The 17,826-nt window shown below is 37.3% G+C and overlaps 1 protein-coding gene and 1 long non-coding RNA gene across 2 annotated transcripts; one reads left to right on the forward strand and one right to left on the reverse strand.

Moving 5' to 3' along the window:
- The first annotated feature begins 211 nt into the window (after positions 1-211).
- Positions 212-2,022, forward strand: LOC111608147. The gene is made up of 2 exons (XR_002752560.1): positions 212-382; positions 1,480-2,022. It is a non-coding gene; the product is annotated as an uncharacterized LOC111608147 (long non-coding RNA).
- A 1,330-nt stretch (positions 2,023-3,352) lies between these two features.
- LOC102219042 (C-Jun-amino-terminal kinase-interacting protein 4-like) lies at positions 3,353-17,039 on the reverse strand. Its single transcript, XM_014468703.2, has 28 exons — positions 16,903-17,039; positions 15,036-15,414; positions 14,718-14,912; positions 13,473-13,593; positions 12,522-12,592; positions 11,986-12,050; positions 11,596-11,665; positions 11,066-11,235; positions 10,651-10,913; positions 10,321-10,378; positions 9,835-9,987; positions 9,690-9,732; positions 9,457-9,584; positions 9,277-9,330; positions 8,284-8,424; positions 7,544-7,676; positions 7,339-7,425; positions 7,220-7,267; positions 6,947-7,088; positions 6,762-6,804; positions 6,582-6,662; positions 6,398-6,465; positions 6,164-6,312; positions 5,316-5,487; positions 5,049-5,162; positions 4,879-4,977; positions 4,488-4,577; positions 3,353-4,405 (listed from the first exon to the last, which is right to left on the reverse strand). Exons 2-28 carry the CDS (start codon positions 15,132-15,134, stop codon positions 4,287-4,289), a joined length of 2,976 nt encoding a protein of 991 aa, XP_014324189.1. The 5' UTR covers positions 15,135-15,414; positions 16,903-17,039; the 3' UTR covers positions 3,353-4,286.
- Between the last annotated feature and the right edge of the window lie 787 nt (positions 17,040-17,826).

Raw genomic sequence — 17,826 nt, forward strand, 5'->3', positions numbered from 1 at the left:
AGCGGAATAACCCTTTAGTGAAGAGCTGAATCAGATGCTAACTTCAACACTGTCAAAAATGTACACTGTTTTTCCGCTCTGGCATACTATTGTAAATAATTGTGCATTCTTTGACAAGTGTTTACGTAAGCGCATTGCTATTAAGTTTGTGTAAAGAATTCAATGACACAATTTTGGAGAGTAAAAGGGGAAGATCCCAGCTGTGCTGTGCCCTTTGTTATTGGCCTTGTCGGGTAAAACTGCGGGACAGGTTAAACAGGTGACAAGGTGTCAGGTTTCAGCGGCTGGTTTCTTCCACACACACGATACAGAGGCAGACAACATACAATCTTGGTCCAAATTTGCTTCCTTAATATCAAACATTCAACTTCCTAACAAATAGGTAAGTGATTAATCTTTTCTAAAAACAATAAAAAAAATCTTTCAAATGAGGTTTCGTTTTAAGTTTGCCTTACAAAATAAATGTGATGAACAACAGGACAGGTGTGGCAACTGTTTTGGCCAGACCAGAGTAAACATGTCCTAAAACGACAGTCAGAGCTACGACACATGTCCTGTAGTTTTTCTGAATACGTTTCTTTTGTATTTCTTTTATCTTTAACTCGTTAAAAGAGAATCTCATTATGCTGCCTTTTCAGATCATGTAATTATGATGTTTTTCAGTCGCATTTGTAGTTAAAGTTCACCAGAGGAGACATTTGTTGTGAGTTGTCTCTGTACTCAAACCAAATTAAACCGAATCAAAATCCAATCATTTTTGTTTAACTTTTAGGTTTTTTTTGTTTTTATCTTGTTTTAATAATTTTTGTGACGCATCTACTGGGGCCATTTCTTTCCTCATTTTTGGCTAGTTACTTTATTCTATGTTATCTTTGCAATAGGGTTTTGCTTTTCAAAGCTCCTCGTTCCCTTAATTTGCATGTCTAGGTTAATTTGTATATATATATATATATATATATATATATATATATATATATATATATATATATATATATATATATATATACACACAGTACAGACACACTTCTCATTGAATTCAATGAGAAAGTGTGTCCAAACTTTTGGTCTGTACTGTGTGTGTATATATATATATATATATATATATTTCCATAGTCTCTTGTTTCACTTCTTTTGTTCTTTGCAGTATACTGTACAGGAGAGGACCAGGTCAAGGTGGTTTAGAAAGATTAAAAAAAAACAAAGCAATAACAACAGGGGTTAGGATCGGTGTGGCACCAAGAGATTTTGTTAAAAGTAAATGTGGAATTGTTTCCTTGCTGGATAAATGTAATTTGATTAAAAGCTGGATTCATTTCTTGTCTTTTCACTCATCTTTACCAAAGATGTCTAGTGTTGGGGTGGTCTAGGTCTCCAGGATAAGATCACCCATTTTTATATGATGAGCAAGAGGTCACAAGTGTGAACAGCTAACATGATACACAACATTGTTGACTAAATAAGCTCTTCTTTATCTTTCAGTCCAGCCATGGGACAGAAGTATGACGGGTTGTCCCATTGTAAGCTCGCTCTGGTGTTTGCCGTGGTGATGGACGTGCTGGGTGTGACGTCCCTGCTGGTAGGCATCTTCGCTTCCCTAGAGATCCAGGGCGAAGACTTTGGGGATCTGCTGGTGTACTCTGGAGTTCTGTTGGTCCTGTTTTCCATGGCCGGCTGGGTGCTTTGGTATAGTGGCAACATCGAAGGTCTGCATTTACAAAAAGACCTGAATGGACGTTTGGGTTCTGCTATGGACCGATTGGCTCGCTCTGTCAGCCGGAGGATGCGGCTCCCCAGGACGCGCAGCAGTCCCAGTTAAACAGTCGAGACATCAGCCTGGTTTTGATTCTTGTTGAGCCAAATTACTTGAAACAAAAGCATAATTCAGGGCTTTTCTTTCTGTCAGTTTTTGATAAAAAAGGCCTGTCAACCTTTGTTTTTAGAAACAGAATATGTATGTTTTGCTTAAGTATGTGCACATGCACTAGTTTATATAGTCTTTAATATTAAAACTATTGCAATGAATGTCTTTTCTCAGCTGCCTCGTTAATAATTTATTGTCTTTGCTAAATTATTATACAGGTATATCTCAATAATTTAAAACGTCCTCAAAAAGTTAATTTCAGTAAATCTGTTAAAAAGTTATGCTCACATATATTCATAGTATATATTTCAATATATTTATATTTATTTATTGCTATGTATTTTGATGATCATGGGTTACACTCAATGAAAACCCAAAATTTAGCTTTTAAGAAAATAAATGCACTCAATACTTAGTTGGGACTCCAACTGCATGATTTATAGCATCTGTACAGCTTGGCAGGGAGACGACCAGCCTTTGGGTCAGCTGATGCATTAAAGAACCACAAGTTGCTTTATTACTGGCTTCCAGTTTGTCTGCATTGCTGGGTCTGGTGTCCTCATCTTCCACTTGACAATCCTCTGTGGTTCCTAGACCTGGTCCTCAAGGCACACTTTCCTTACTTCCAAACACCTGACTTAGATGGATGGTGGATTAAAAGGTTTCCGCAGCATTTGGTGTTTGCAGAGGAGATCATTTGAATCAGGTGTGCTGGAACAGAGACTCATCTCATCATGCAGGGTAGGGGTACTTGAGGAACAGGTTTGGGAGCCAATGCTCTAGATTGGGGTTCAGATCAGACCAGTTTGCATGTCACTCAAGTATAGCAACACCATGGTCATTAAAGCTGGTATTGATACTTGTGGCAGTCTGGGCAGGTCCAAGGTTCTGCTGGGAAATGAAAACATCTCTATTAAGCTTGTCAGTAAAGGGAAGGGTGCTTTAATAGTTCCTGTAACAGATTTTGGACTTTTTTAAAAAAAATTATAAAACATACTAGAAAAACACCAGCAGATGATATGGAATCCAAAAGGATCTGAGGATCTTCACACTGAGAAAGTGTTTAGTTCATTCTTTCTTCTCTTGAAGTCATGAATATAAAAATGTTTTATTTAACTTTGTGCTATAAAATGGCACAACATGCCTGGAAAACACCTAACACACCAAATGCTTAAGAAACTCTATTTCAGGGGAGGCCTGGAAGTAGGCTCTGGTTATCCCTACTGCTTGTGGACTTACTACGCTTTTTCCTTCCACTAAACCTTAGATTACTACACAGCGGTTTGAACAACCAGCTTCTTCTAAGTGGCTTATCATTTTTGCCAAATGTGTTATTGATACTCTACTGGAAAACAATTTCAAGTCAGTAAATAATAACAATAAAAATCTACATTTAAAGCAGTTGAGAGTCATATTGTAATTTCTGGAGTCACAAATGTTTAGACATGCTTTAGCTGGAAGCCATCATCAGAAATAAATTCTTGAAATATATCACTGTGTGTATCGACAAGTTTTACTTTAACTGACTTGGCCTTTTAAGTATATTTTAATTTGTTGATATGAATCTAGATACAGCTTTACACAATAACATCAAAAAATGACCAATGCTGCAAGATTTGATTGAGAACCTATCCTTTAGTCTGTCCAATAAAAAAAGGAGGCTTCTGTGATGTTTGCTTAAACTTGTAATGCCACACTAATACTGTACACGACACTTTAAAGAACATCTTTCCCTTATTTTACAAGCACTAAAAAAAATCACATTAAGACATGAAACACTTTGATTCATTAGGCAAACAAAGAAAATAAATAATTTCTTAAAGAGATTCAAGAGAACATTCTACACAGACGCATTTAAAATGTGCAAGTTGCTGCAATTACTCCACTTGGACTTAAGAGGCAGGATTTGATACCTGTCCCAGGACGTAAGACCACACATCAAGTTCCCAGTTTGAATGCAGCGTCAAAAGATTCTGACATGATTGTCTTAATGCTTAAAGAAGGAAAACAAACCCGTTTCCAGTATGCCAGTAAAGTTATGCAAACAGCAGCCTGATAAACCAAGCTTCATGATCCAAGGATGGAGAATCGTTCTTTTGTTCTACTGGAGATCTCAATGTTTGTGAACCTGAATTCATGGCTTGTGCAAAAGTTTATCAGATTTTTTAAAAAAAAGTTGATAACTGATGAAAAATACAGACTGAGTATAAAAATCAGATGAAGGCACATAGAAAGACATAATCTAGTCAAACAAACAAGGTACAGGACTTAGAAATATATAAAAAAAGAAAGAAAAAACAAAATCACATCTTAAAGGCTTTTTGTTGCCACAGTGAGATTTCTGTTCAGATCAGTGCACCATTGAGAGGAAACTCTGGTGCTTTAAATGCTTGTTTACATCCAACATGATTCAGGAGATGAACATTCAGAGTGCAGGGTTGGGCACAGAAGGGCTGGGAATCTGCCAGATGATCATGTGACTACGTTCAGACCGCTGGGGCGTCGACTGAGACACATCCGTCGACTCATCGCTCGCGTCATCTCCTGAAAGGTTCATTTTGTTCAGCATTTATGGAAGCGTTGATTGTACTCCTCACTCATCATTTAGTGTTAAAACTGAACTCACCTATTCGGAAGTTGATGTAGCCCTCTCCTCCACTGAGGATGAGCTGAGCTGTGGTTACATGGCTGCTGCCAGGAGACGTGATCAAACAGCCTGTAAGGACAAGACAGAACGCTCATGAGGCCATTATAAAAAAAAATAACATTTACAGACATTAAAAGTATATTTCTGTCATTAGGTTAGTGAATTTATCGTTTATCAGTCTGCAGTTATGGTCTGAAAAGTTGACCAGACCCTGTTCTGCTCATATTTCTGAAAATATAACTAGACTTTAATCTGGTGTCATAATTTTAAAACACTCTACCTATTAAGATTGCAATAAATTGGCAAAATTTATTTTAAAAAAAGAAAATAAAAAGGTACTACATTATAATAACAGCTCTTAATTTATTACCAGGAGCAGCAATGATGAATCGAACTGCTTGTCTGTGTCCATGATATGACAGCTGGACTGATGTAGTGGAGCAGTATGGGATGGAAATATCCTCTGACGCTGTGGACAATTAGTTTCCTTAATACCAGAGCACATTTCTAATGATATTAAATAAAATCATTTTGACATACTTATTGACAGGGGGATAGAGAAAATGGCGCCACCACCAGTGCCCACCCACAGACGGCCAGAGATGATAGAGAGGGAGGAGATCTGGAGAGGTGAGAGCGTCAAGAAGGGCTGACCTGCAACACAAACAGGAATGTGAACAAAAGCAATAAACTAAATGTAGTTGGTCGCAAATTAAAAGAAAACAAACTGATGTCAAATAAATGTAAAACTGTTTCAGTAAAACTGAAAGGGTCATGAGAAAAAAAAGACAAACACAGTTTAAGCACCTAATGTTTTAGTGACCAAAGATGTGAAGTCGACTTCCTGCAGCGGTCGCCCAGTAGTCCAGTCAAACAGCCTGATGATTGGGTCGAGTCTGCAGGACGTCCAAACCCCACTTCCTCCAGCACACAGGAAACGGACCTGCTGTTCACTGCGCTCCGATACGGAAAATACTTGCTGGGAAGAAAGATGAGAAATAATGATGGCAAAGACAAATACAGCAAGCTTAAATACATATACACACAGAAGTCAGAAGTGCAAAAGTCTTGAATCATCCCTTGTTTCAAAGTTCCTTTTTTGCACTTTGGCTGCTTTTTAAAATCAATATCAGTCCAGTGCTGAACCTGTTTCTGAGGAATCATCTTAGTTATGAGAGTTTTGGATAACGGCCATAGCTAAAATGATTCCTCAGGAACAAGCTCAACACTGAATCAATATTTCTGTAGACTTATCTAATCTTGACAGGAAGCCAAATTAATATTGTGCTGGTGTATTTGAAAATATTTGGAATATGATCCAAACGTGATGAAATGAAGTTCTTCTTGTGAAGCATCAAGTGTGACTACATATCTGAACTGCATGATGATGTAAATATTTATTCAAATAAAAAAATATACATACACAGTGCTACAGTCTAAGGATGTCATGCATTGTATATATGAATCTCGAAATGAATAATTAAATCAAACAAACATAATCCAATTATGTAGATGGTCTCAAATTCAAATAAATAGTGAGATCCTGGTTTTAAGATGAAGGCCACATTTAAAAATAAAAATACGCTTAAAAAAAGTTGATACAGGTTTTATAAGACAGTCAGCACCATTTAATAGAGAATATTTCTGTTTCTCACCTCTACTTTCTTGTTGTCAGTGTCTATGATATGAACTTTGTTCCAGTATCCAACCCAAAGACGAGCACCTTTTGCGAGGCAGCAGCGAATGGGCTGCAAAGGGTTTACTCCAAGAGGCATCACGGAGTGCGACTGCAGATTCCATCCGTCTGTGGATCCAAACGCACAATATCTCATCGTTTCTGTTGTTGAACATTAATACTATAAAACATGAGAAACCAATATGCTGATTACCTGAAGTTTGAGAGAAAAATGCCAGAGTACCATCAGCTAAACCAGCAATAACCTGGTTATTGGAGTACCTGTAAAGTTAAGTCAACATAAAGTAGACTATTTTTAGTAAGGGGGCAATATATGTGGAAATGTTTTTAGACTCCAATATATGCTAATATGTAAACACAGAGCAGACCGTACTCACACTAGTGAATGCACACCCTCTGTGAGACATACTGACTGCACACATCGCCTCCTTCCTGCTGAAGCTGGATGTACTAGAATACTGCAAAACAAAGACAAGAGATGAAGGAAAGGAGCTGTGTATGAGGGTCAAGAAAATGTGTTTCATGTGGAAGAGATCTGCTTTCTCAGCCAATGCTACCTTCCTTCCTGAGTTCCAATCCACACAGTCCCTGCCGAGTTTTCTGACAAAACAAAACCAACCAGAACGTGTCAAAGGAAACGCCGAGTCATTTCCAAGTGATTCCAGCAAAACATTAAATCAATAGAGAAAGTTCATTTAAAATATAAAACAAAGACGCTGCAGCCATTTAATGCAAGACTGACCTGTGGGGCCTACAGCACAGATGCAGAGGGCAGGGGCTGTGGGAGGGAGGCTGAACTGATCCAGTACTGTGTTGGACCGTGCTGGGTCAATCACCGTGATTTCACTGCAGGAGGCAGGACCCGAAACAACCCACACAGAACACTGATAGGGCAGGGATGACAGAACGTGGAAACATGAGCGGCATGAGCCGACTTGTGCTTAGGCGGTGTTAATCATGACTGGGTGGAGAGGAGTCATTAGAAGATGACTGGGGATGCATTAAACAAACTTACTGTGGCTTCTCCTGAGATCTCAGGTGTGACTGCAACAGCACAGTTGAGCTGCACAGGAAAAATAAAGTCAGAAGATAGTTTTACTCCAAAAGGTGTGATGTTAACATTTGTGAGTTTACCTTGGCGGTGGAGTCCCGTTGGTCTAAGAGTCTGAGTTGAACTAAGACAGGCACATCTTTAGGCTCTGGAACAGGCTCACCAGACTCCTGGAGTAATCACATTTAATCCTAATGAATTAGTGCTTGTGTAATTTCCTGCAATTTTTAGCAGAATTAATGGTAGGTAGGTAAGAAGCAAATAGTAAAACGGCAGCCTGAAGAGTACCTGAGTGTTTGCCAGTGGCAAACTCCAGCCATGTATGTGTCGCTTTCCTAGAGTTCCCCAAACATGGGAGCGAATTTCTCTGTAGAGTTCCCTCCTCCGGGCGCGCGGTGAAACACCAGCAGGAGCAGCAGATCTGGTGAAAAAGGTGTTTTAACCACTTGACATTTAAACAGATTTTATTTATTAAAAATGTGGAATAATTGCAGTTAGGACACTTCTAAAAGAAAAGTGTGTTTTTTATACATTCTCTCTACATTATGTGGTTGATGAAGGCTGCAAGAGAGATCAAGACTTTCAGCAGATAACAGGAAGGCTAAACAGATTACAGCAAAGTTGCTGTCAGCCATCTGGAAATCTCTTAGGTAAGTCAAAAATATAAATTCCCAAGAAAATAAACATCCAAGCTTCACTGTGCTAATTGCTAATGTAGGACACTAAAAATACTAATACTAATATTAATACCAATTCAGGCATCATTACATTAGAGGATTATTGTATAAATGAATTTGAAAAAAAAGAGCAAATATTTTGTCCATCACAATTTAATTAAGTGCTTTATTCCTCTTATAATGTCCATTGCTTGTTCATCAACACAATTTTAAAACTAAAATGTTTAAATTGCACAGGATGTTTAAGATTTTCCTAAAATTTCATGAAAAAGTATAATTTATCCCATTTTCCACAAGAGTTGACATTCACTGTAAAAAATAAATCAGCTAAGAATAGGAAAAAGTGCTCACTCAGCTTGGGTTTTATTAAATGTTGGTAGCTGTGAAGACCCCTGGGGAGAGCGGCTCAGTGATGAGGAAGCTGGCAGAACCAATGCAGATGTCGGAGCGGGTACCAGAGGCTCCTTGGACAGGCCAAATAAGCGGTTGAATCTGAATAAACAAAAAATATGAACCAGTTGATAAAATTAATAAAACATCAGCATCTATTGCCACAATGGTTTCACTTTAGTTGGACTATAAAAGCAACTATGGCAGCAAAGGTTTATTCAACATTTGGTTAAAGTCTGAAAATGAAACCACTCTGTTGTGTTGCTGCTTAAACTACAAAAGATATCTTACGGATGAGTTTACGTAAGTGTGAGTATTTTTTTTATCAATTTTTTTTAAGAATGGCCCTGAATTGACAGAAGACATTTCCCATAAATCTTTTATGTTACATATGATTTTAGACAAATCGCTCTATAAATAAAAAACAATTTAGTAATATTTGGTAATGCCAAATAATTAGACCGTAAAATAAAATGTTTATGACTAAGAATAAGCTTGGTTGTGACTAAGAATAAGCTTAGTTGTTTTAACTAAAATAATTATGTTTAAGGTGTCATTTGACTAAAGTGTGTTGTATCAAAACATTGTTTATCAAAAGCGTGTCCCTAAGGTACACACATCATGTCTTGAGCTGAATATTTTATCTTATATTCTGAGAAGCATATTTAACATTTTGCCAAAATCAAAGCATGCAGAAAGGCAATGTTTTATTATCGGCATGATTTGTGAGTCTGTCGGGTATTGTAGAATTTCTTTTATTTATATTTCTTTTTTATTACCAGTACACATTTACAGCTTGCTTTAATTACTGACCACACACACAGACATGGGAACAAAGTCTGCTTTGCTATTACAGAGTTCAATTCTTTAACTAAACTGTAATTTATGTGAAGAAAGCTATGGGTAAGAAAAATGTTTAAATAAATAGATAGATAAATAGGTAATTGTACTTACTTTTTCCAAACACTTGATTTTTTGTCCTCTGTAAACTTCTCCACCTTTGTTGCTCTAGAAAAACAAACAATAAAAAAGAATTCAGTGCAAGGGGAAAAAAATCAATATAATACATATGCAAACAGCTTTATGAAATCCTTAAAAAAGTAAAGAATGAAGAGACAAAAGTACTAAAACTACCTTATCATCTGACTGTGTCTCAGAGCCTCCTGCAGCTCAAACAGACGCTGCTTGTACTGGTTCTTCTCCATGACCACGCGAGCCATTTCAGAGCGAGAAAATGGACGCATGGATGTGGGCAGAGCAGCCTGAAGGGAAGTATGGATTTAATATTTGATTTAAAAAGGTCAGAATTCACAATAGTTACTAAATTCAAAAAACAATTCTTCTTAAAACAGAAATAAATTCCTTACATCAGGATCCTCAGGCTGGCATGTTTCCAGTTCTCTCCGTAGTCTACAACAAGCAGTGATCAAAGAGGATAGGATATATTTAGGTGAAAAGGGAAAAAAATGGCTGTTTTGAAATCAATGAAATATGTAGAAATGCATTCCACACCTCTTGATTTCCTCTTCCTTCTCCTTTAGCCGTCCCTCTACATGCGCCACAGTTTCCTGAAGAGTCGCCACTTCCAGGGTGAGGGCAGAGCGATCGTCGGTCAGCTCAACCACCCGGGATATCAGTGCTTTACGAGCAGCTTCAACTGACTCACTGCAGACAGAATATTTCTATTTTTCCTCCCATACTTTAGAGAAAGAATATGAAAGCAAATTTGATGCTTACAAGACTGCTTAAGAAACCAAAAAATAGGTTTTCTTTTTTTTGCTCTAAACATCTGCGAAGATGCACCCCTAAGGTTCTTCCTAATGTTTAAATGTTGGTAGAAATATACAGTAAATCTACACACTTCCCTTCTGTTCTGTGTAACTAGTGTATATACAGAAGCAACAAACCCACATGTCAGGAAACCTGAAAATAAACTTTAAAAAAAGAGAACACTAGTAGGCAACAGTGAATGAAACCGCATGCAAATGTAAGACTCACTGGAGGACTTTCAGTTCCTCAAACTGGGCAAGAATCTCCTCAAACTGGTCTGCACCGCCTAAACAGAGAAAAGAAGCAGAACTTTTTGTCTAAAAACACTTGTTGGTGATAGCAAGTAGTGGTATGACTTTAATCTGTGTTTTCATGACCAAGACGTAAACAGGAAAAGGAATTTAAAAACTCTTTGTTACTAAGATTGAGCTAATGCCACAATCCCTGTGAAAAACAATATAACTTTTTTGTTAGCTTTATTTATTTCTGTTATCATGAACTCAACAAAAAAATAATAACTGAGGGGAATATCTCAATAGCATCAATGATCTCTCTTACCTCTGATGCTGGCCCCTTGGTCTACACTCTCCAAATAATCTCGACTCAGTTCTGACAGTTCGGAGAATACTGAGTCTGTGTTGCGAAGGTCCCACTCCATGCGGTCATCTTCATCCACCTCTTCTCCTTCCTCCCCGTGCTTCTGGTTCTTTTCCTCCACCTCATCTCCTTTTACTTCTCCCACCTGAAGCTCATCCAAGTTCCTCAACTCGTCCTCCAGTTCATCCGTTAGTGGCTCATCAGTTTTAGATTTGTCAGGGGTGCTGAATGGGAAGTCAAATCATGAAGAGCCAGATGTTTTCAAAACAAATCAGTAACCTGAAGTGAACTTTGGCTTAGTTAATAATTACAGTCACTCACAAGCTTTCCATGCAAATCCCAGAAGTTTATCAGCCAATTTATGGTTTAGGATTACCTTGCTTTTACACTGCTGTGAAACTGTGTAAGCTCAGGCGTGGAGCTTATGATGCTGGTGACGAACTGATCCGTTGCAGGTTTTGCAGCAGCATCAAACACTTTTTCTTCCTTGGCTTCTAGAGCTTCCAGAGCTGGTGGGCCAGAGTTTGAGTGTGGTCTCTGAAAAATCTACAAAAAAAACAACAAGAAACACTAATTCAGCTCATAATAATGGAGTAAAACAAAAAGATACTTGGTTTTCAAAATATTGACACCCTTTTTCTTTAACACCCCTAAATAAAGTGAAGCACAACTTGAGAAGTTCCCAAATTAGTAAACCTAGTCACCCTTTGTGTACTTTAGTCTTAGTAAAAATCCAGCAGTTCTCTGGAGGCCTTAGAGGTTTGTTAGAGAACATTACACAACACAGGTGAGGATAAACATTTTAAAACCTTACTGAGCTGGAGTTATTTTGCCAAAAATAAAATGGGTAAAGATTTTAGAATCAGACTTGCAGCTGTAGCTGCCGTGAGAAAAAGTCATACTCACTTTTTCGTTAACACTGGATCTGGATAACACTGGAGATAGAAATTCTGCGTTCTTGGGACGGATGTGGTTTCTAAATCCGAACATGTAGAGTAAAAGTTACAAAAACGTCTTCATAAGTAACAGAAATAATCATCTTATGATTTGTGACTCGTTTACAGCATCTACAACCAAACCTAAACATTTACAAGTCTCTTTCCTACTGTTAATATTTTAGAAGGTAAACAGAGACTTTGAAACAGCAGGCTGGTTTGATATTTAGACAAGCTCAATAATCTTGGAACCTTACTGTGGGTCACAAAAAAAGCTTCCACCATGAATAATTTATAGCTTTCCTGCATTGGAAACTGAGCAGAATAAGTTGAGTTTCAAGAAAAGAGAGCTGTAAATAACCTTAACGGAGAATCCCTTTCAGAGTCCTTCCTTTTCTCCAGAAGTTCTCGATACGAGTTAGTCAACTAAAGGAGAGATAATGAATGACATTAGAAACAACACACACACTTTCTTAACAGGGGATACAAATGGTACCATGTTAAACTGAACTGAAGGTAAACAAAGTAAACAAAAGAGAAAATTAATATTTTATCAGTGTTATTTATCTGGGGCAGAATGTTATTTTGACAACCTAAAATAAAAAATGTGTAACTTTTCTGGTATATAAAATATTAAAAATGATGATCATATAACTTTACAGACATACTTTTATCCTTTATCTTATCCAATTTTATGTCACCATTTGTATCTGTCGTGTATTTCATTTTACTAAAATGTTTAAAAACTGAAACCAGTTCATGTCTGAACAACAATTTGTACAAATTGTCTAATGATCCCTAGGTTCTCCATATTGGCATTAAATTTTTGTCTTTAATGGTTGCTTACACACTTCTATTCAGAATTGAGAATGTTTGGGCTGCAGAGGAGTATCTGACCTTGTTGTGAGCATTTCTCAGTGTACTCAGCTCTCTAGAAAGATTTGTCTTTTGCTCCTCCAAGGCCACCACTGCAAGGAAACAGAAGACACTGTTAGAATGTCTTTCAAGCCAAAATAAATGGAGATACGGTCTAAATGTGTGGTTTACCACTAATTTTCAACCAATTTGCATTTTATCCCTCCAGAGCCACAGAGAAACAGGAGTTCATTCCAGCAGTCATTAAACAGGGAAACCATGCAAACACACACACACCTGAGGGCAATTTAGGCCAATTAAACCAACCTGCATGACTTTAGAAGAAACCAGAGAACTGATAGTGTGTCAGGAGAAGCACAGGAATATTAAAAAAACTGGAGGATGTTCTGTAAAGCCCTAGATGTGTTCCTCGTGTCTCAATGATAGGGCAAGGTGAAAAGATGGAAGCCCTTTCTTACCAAAAGCCTCGCAGAAAATGTGCTACACATTATGTGTCGAAACTGACGTTGAACTTTTATCCATAATTCAAAAGAGTATATTTGGTGCAAAAAACCTAACAAAACAAAAACACATTTCCCAAAGAGCAACATAACCACAGAGAGGCATAGTGATGGCAACATCATGCTTTGCAGCTGCTTTTTATATGCTAGAACTGGGTTAGGTGAAGAGAAGTGTGAATAGTTTCAAACATGAGTCACTGTTGGCACAAAACGTTCAAACTTCTGGTAGAAAGCTACAGACGAAGAAGAACCTCAACTTCCCTCCGTCAATGGATGCACAAATCTGTACAAAAAATGTTTCAGCTTTTTTCCCTCTGAGCTGCATGAATTATAGATCAATGACTAGCTTAGTCTTTGATTTTTACTACACAAAGACAGAAATGTTTATAGCCTGTGTGGAAATAATAAAACTGATAAACTCTGTAAATATGAATTTACTTAAATGTATATTCTTTAATCTTCAGAAACTCACATTGATCAGCTTGTTGTCTTGCTTTCTTCTCCAGGTCTCTCTCCCGCAGCTCTCTCTCCTTTTCTCTTCCTCTCATGGCTCGCCTCTCTTGTTCGAATTGATCGTCCAGTTCTAGATATTTCTAAAAGAAACAAATATTTAACACCTCAGGGATATAGAAAAGTTTATTTTTATGGATTAAAAAAATATCTTATATACAGTTGAATCCAGAAGCTTACCTACACAGAATAAAAAGACACAAACCTTTTTGTTTCACTGTCTGAACTTAAATCAGACCAAACTTCTCTTGTTTTAGATAAGTTAGCATTAAAAAATGTGTTAATGCCACAACCATGAGAGAAAGAAAATTAGAATTATTTATATCTTAAATAATCTTAAAGATTAGAAGTCTACATGCATTTTTTCAGAATTTGATAGTGTTACCTTTGAACTGACTGACTTGAGTGTTTGTTTCTCAAGTTTCTCACAACAATTTGTTGGAGTTCTGGTCCATTTCTCCAGACAGAACTGGTGGAACTGGGTCAGGCTTGTAGGTCACCTCGTTCTCCCACGCCTTTTCAGATCCGACCACAAATTCTCTCTAGGATTGAAATCAGGTTTTTGTGGTGGCCATGCCAAAACATTGACTTTATTGTCCTTAAGCCACTTTATAATCACATAGTTGCAAACTATGCTTAAGGTTAGCCCTTTAGTTACTGAGTGGCCTCAGTAACTTTCAGCCCATGTTAGTACAGGACATGTTTCACTGTGCAAAATGACACCATCTTACCAGATTGAGCCAGAATCTTCACAAAGTCATAAGATTTTCTTCTGGGGGAGATTTGCACATCTCAGACTAAAACACTTGACTTTCCCATCATATCAAAGAAGAAAGAATTGTGTTTCAGATGTGGCCTCCAGTCAACTCGGAGATAGTAATCATTCTGTATGTAAACTTATTTTTTAGATATTATTAAATAAATCGGACATATTCTTTCCTTCATTATTGTAGCATCTAGCAAATAGAAATAATTTTAGTGATCCTAACTGATCTAAAACAAGAGAAGCATGGTCTGATTTAACTTCATACAGTGAAACAAAAAAAGTAAATCTGTCTTTTTATTCGGTGTATAAACTTCTGGCTTTAGCTGTATGTACATTTTATGCAAGTTGGTGGTAATCTGTAGCAGTTTAAAATGCTACACGCCTTTGCCAGGAATCAGGACACTAAATCAATCTGCTACTTAATGCTGGATCAGTTCTCACCTCCTGACTTTCCTTCCTCAGAGCTTTCTCTGCTTGGTATCTCTCCAGCAGCTCCTCTCGCTCAGCTTTCTCCCTTTCTGCCTCCTCCTCCCTTTCTCTCAGCTGGGCCTTGCAGTTAGCCAGCCCCTCCAAGACCCACACGAATGTGGGCACCAGGGACTCCACCACTCCTTCACCATGAGTCTCAATGACATTCTATGGAAGGGTAAAGCAGCAGAAAGAGAGTCCGGGTGTTTCACCATATCCAAATAATATTTTACTCACATTTACACTGATAAGAAAAAAAAAGTACTCAGAGGAAGAAAAAAAAATACTTACTTGTAGTTCTGCATAAAGTTTTCCTGCCTCCTCACTCACAATGTTTGGATCCAGCTCCACCTCCCCCGTTCCACACAGCACTTTCTCGCTGTAGTCCATCGGCTTTTTAGTTTTTGAAATTCGGTATAATTTACTACAAAAACGTCCTCCAAACTTGAGGCAAACAGTAATTTCTTACAATCCTGTGACAAACATGCTGGAGTGGACTTCCTTCCCAACTAATATAACTAGTCTAGCTAGCTCTCTGACATTTCTGTTAACACTGGCACCACCCATTTTTCACAGCATTAAGTTTGTTTGCAGACCAGTAAATGGAGCATCCTCTCAGAGGCCTGCCAACAAACTCTGCATGATGACTGAAGGAGTTTCAGATCCCATCCTGAAAAAACAAAAAACATAAAGTGATTAGTACTTTTCTTTATGTTATAACTTGTAAATAATAAGTCTCTTTAGTTTCATGGCCATCAGACAGTCAGAATGCTTGTAATTTACTACCATTTTAATTTCTATTTTACTTTACTATGTAAATATCTGAGTGCTGTTTGGTAAAATAAATTACAGCAATTTTTCAAACAATATTATTAGAGATGATCAGTGAAGTATTGTCTTTTACAAAGCAAGAGAACATGCAAACTCCACGCATAAAGATTTCAGGCTGGGATTCGAACCCAGGACCTTCTTTATGCAAGGCAATGGTGTCGTCCTCACAGCAGGTCTCTCAAATGAATTATGGGTTCATCAGGGGTCCTAATCTTTCGTGGTTCATGAGAGTCTGCTGGTATACCGAGACTAGCCCCAAAATCTGAGAGCACGTAGCAGGTAGTTTTCAGAAATGTATCAGCAGCGTGTTTAATTATGCCTGAGAATTTAGCTTTTCTTGCATTTATTTTCATAATTTAACAAATATACCAAACAACACAGAGAAATAAACTGATATACCTTGCTTAAAGTACATAGCGACAAAATGGGTGGGTTTGAACTGAGAAAAATGATGGCGCTGAAGGTGTTGGGAAACTGAGGACTTGCTATTTACAGTTGAATTATACAGCAAAACTGGCAAGCAAGGGCATGATGGACAGCCTGAGCAATAATTTGTGTTACTTTTTTAAATTAACACATTCATCCGTATTATTATTATTCCTTATAACATTTATGGCAGAAATATACTACACACTAGCTTCTTTGAGAGTATTTAATTTTGTAGAGGTCATGTAAAGCACTGACTGTAGAACATGAGAAATTGATCCTCTTTAAGCTGAGGATCTACTGCATGCCAAGTTGTTAGCCAGTAGATCTGATTAGACATGGTTTTTCATGGATTCAGAAATTAATTGATGCAAAGGATAAAATATTTTAAAAGCCAATATTACTTAAATAAATTCATGAATATAGGCAATTACATTTTGAGTTTAAAGTTGACAAAGATGAAGGATTCATGCAGTTTTGAATTAAAACTGAGTACTATAACTAAAAAAAAAAGACAGAAATCATTTTAAAAAACATAAACGTAAATCAGCCAACGAATGGGATTTGTGTAACTATAAATACCCAAACCAATTATCCTGACTTCTTCTGTGAAATATAGCCACAAACAAATTTCAGAACTTTATAAGCTTAATTTTAAATGGAAATAGGTCAGCAACAGGTTGTATCCAGCAAAAGACTCGTGTTATTAACATTAGTTATTAAAATAAGAGCATAAATAAGCCCAGTCTGGATGTCTTATGTCTTGCCAGCCTGTATAAATAAATAAAGTGACTGACAGTGGACACCTTGAAGACCGTTGGCAGCAAGTTTACAAAGTTGTCAGTTGGCCAGAGAACTAGCCGTGTGGCTAGCATGCTCAGCCGTGTAGCAACAAACTTACCTCCACCGGTGATTCTGGGCTGATTTTTACTCTACAACCGAATATCACTCAGCTGTTTCGTGCTTTTTCGTCGGAGACGATATCAATTACTGAAACCAGTTTAAAGAAGGAGGTTGTTGTCCAATTTTTGACGTGCACAGACATGTCTTCTGACTGTCCAATCAGAGCCCCGATACTGTGGACAGTATCCAATGAAATTGGAAAAGGGGCGGGACATGTGTAGTTTTGTTTTCGGAAAGAAAAAAAAAGGTTTCCTGAAACTTGAACGATGACACGTGACTTGAGGAGGTTACAGCGGGTTGTCAGGTGATCCTGGTGAAACCTTCCCAAGCCTCATACCTTCTAAAATACCGTACATGTATGAGAATAAACGAGTTTTCCCGTGTCAGCTGATTAGAGCAGCTTGTTGAATTGGAAAATGTTGGGACTGAGAACGGCGCTGGTGGAAATATTCAGGTGTAAGCAATTTTGAATGTGTGACTGTTATTTCTGCAAAAGCTTCAACATTACAATACACTTAAAGTCTCCATAAAACAATTTAGCAAAAGATATGTTACTATCGATATGGAATGTGAAGACACATTCACTGCAAATTAGAAGATGACGTTTGTTTTTCCTCCAGCAGGGGGCGATACCAACACATTCTTTACCTGCATGTAACTTCTAACTTCTGCTTTTTACCATGATATAATGATAAGAAATTAATTCTATAGAAGTATTATCTTTATATTGTTTTAACAATTATTTTGCTTTCAAAGAGAAAGTCAGAAGGTCATATATTATAACTGTTTCTAATTAAAGATTGACTTTAATATGCAAACCTTTTACAGAAAGAATTTACTTAATTAAACAAAGTTTTACTACTGTTAATTATATTTACCGATAAGCTGATAATTTGATTTTTGTTTTAAAATTCAATCATCA

This window comes from Xiphophorus maculatus, chromosome 3, assembly GCF_002775205.1.
Source record: "Xiphophorus maculatus strain JP 163 A chromosome 3, X_maculatus-5.0-male, whole genome shotgun sequence".
In the NCBI taxonomy this organism is placed as follows: Eukaryota; Metazoa; Chordata; class Actinopteri; order Cyprinodontiformes; family Poeciliidae; genus Xiphophorus; species Xiphophorus maculatus.

Coding starts and splice junctions, on each gene's coding strand:
- LOC102219042 (XM_014468703.2), bottom strand. CDS start 15,134: ATGGACTACAGCGAGAAAGTGCTGTGTGGAACGGGGGAGGTGGAGCTG. Junction 12,051..12,521: donor TGAGAAATGCTCACAACAAG/GTCAGATACTCC, acceptor TCTCTCCTTTAG/TTGACTAACTCGTATCGAGA. Junction 5,163..5,315: donor TTTGGTCACTAAAACATTAG/GTGCTTAAACTG, acceptor TTTGTGTTGCAG/GTCAGCCCTTCTTGACGCTC.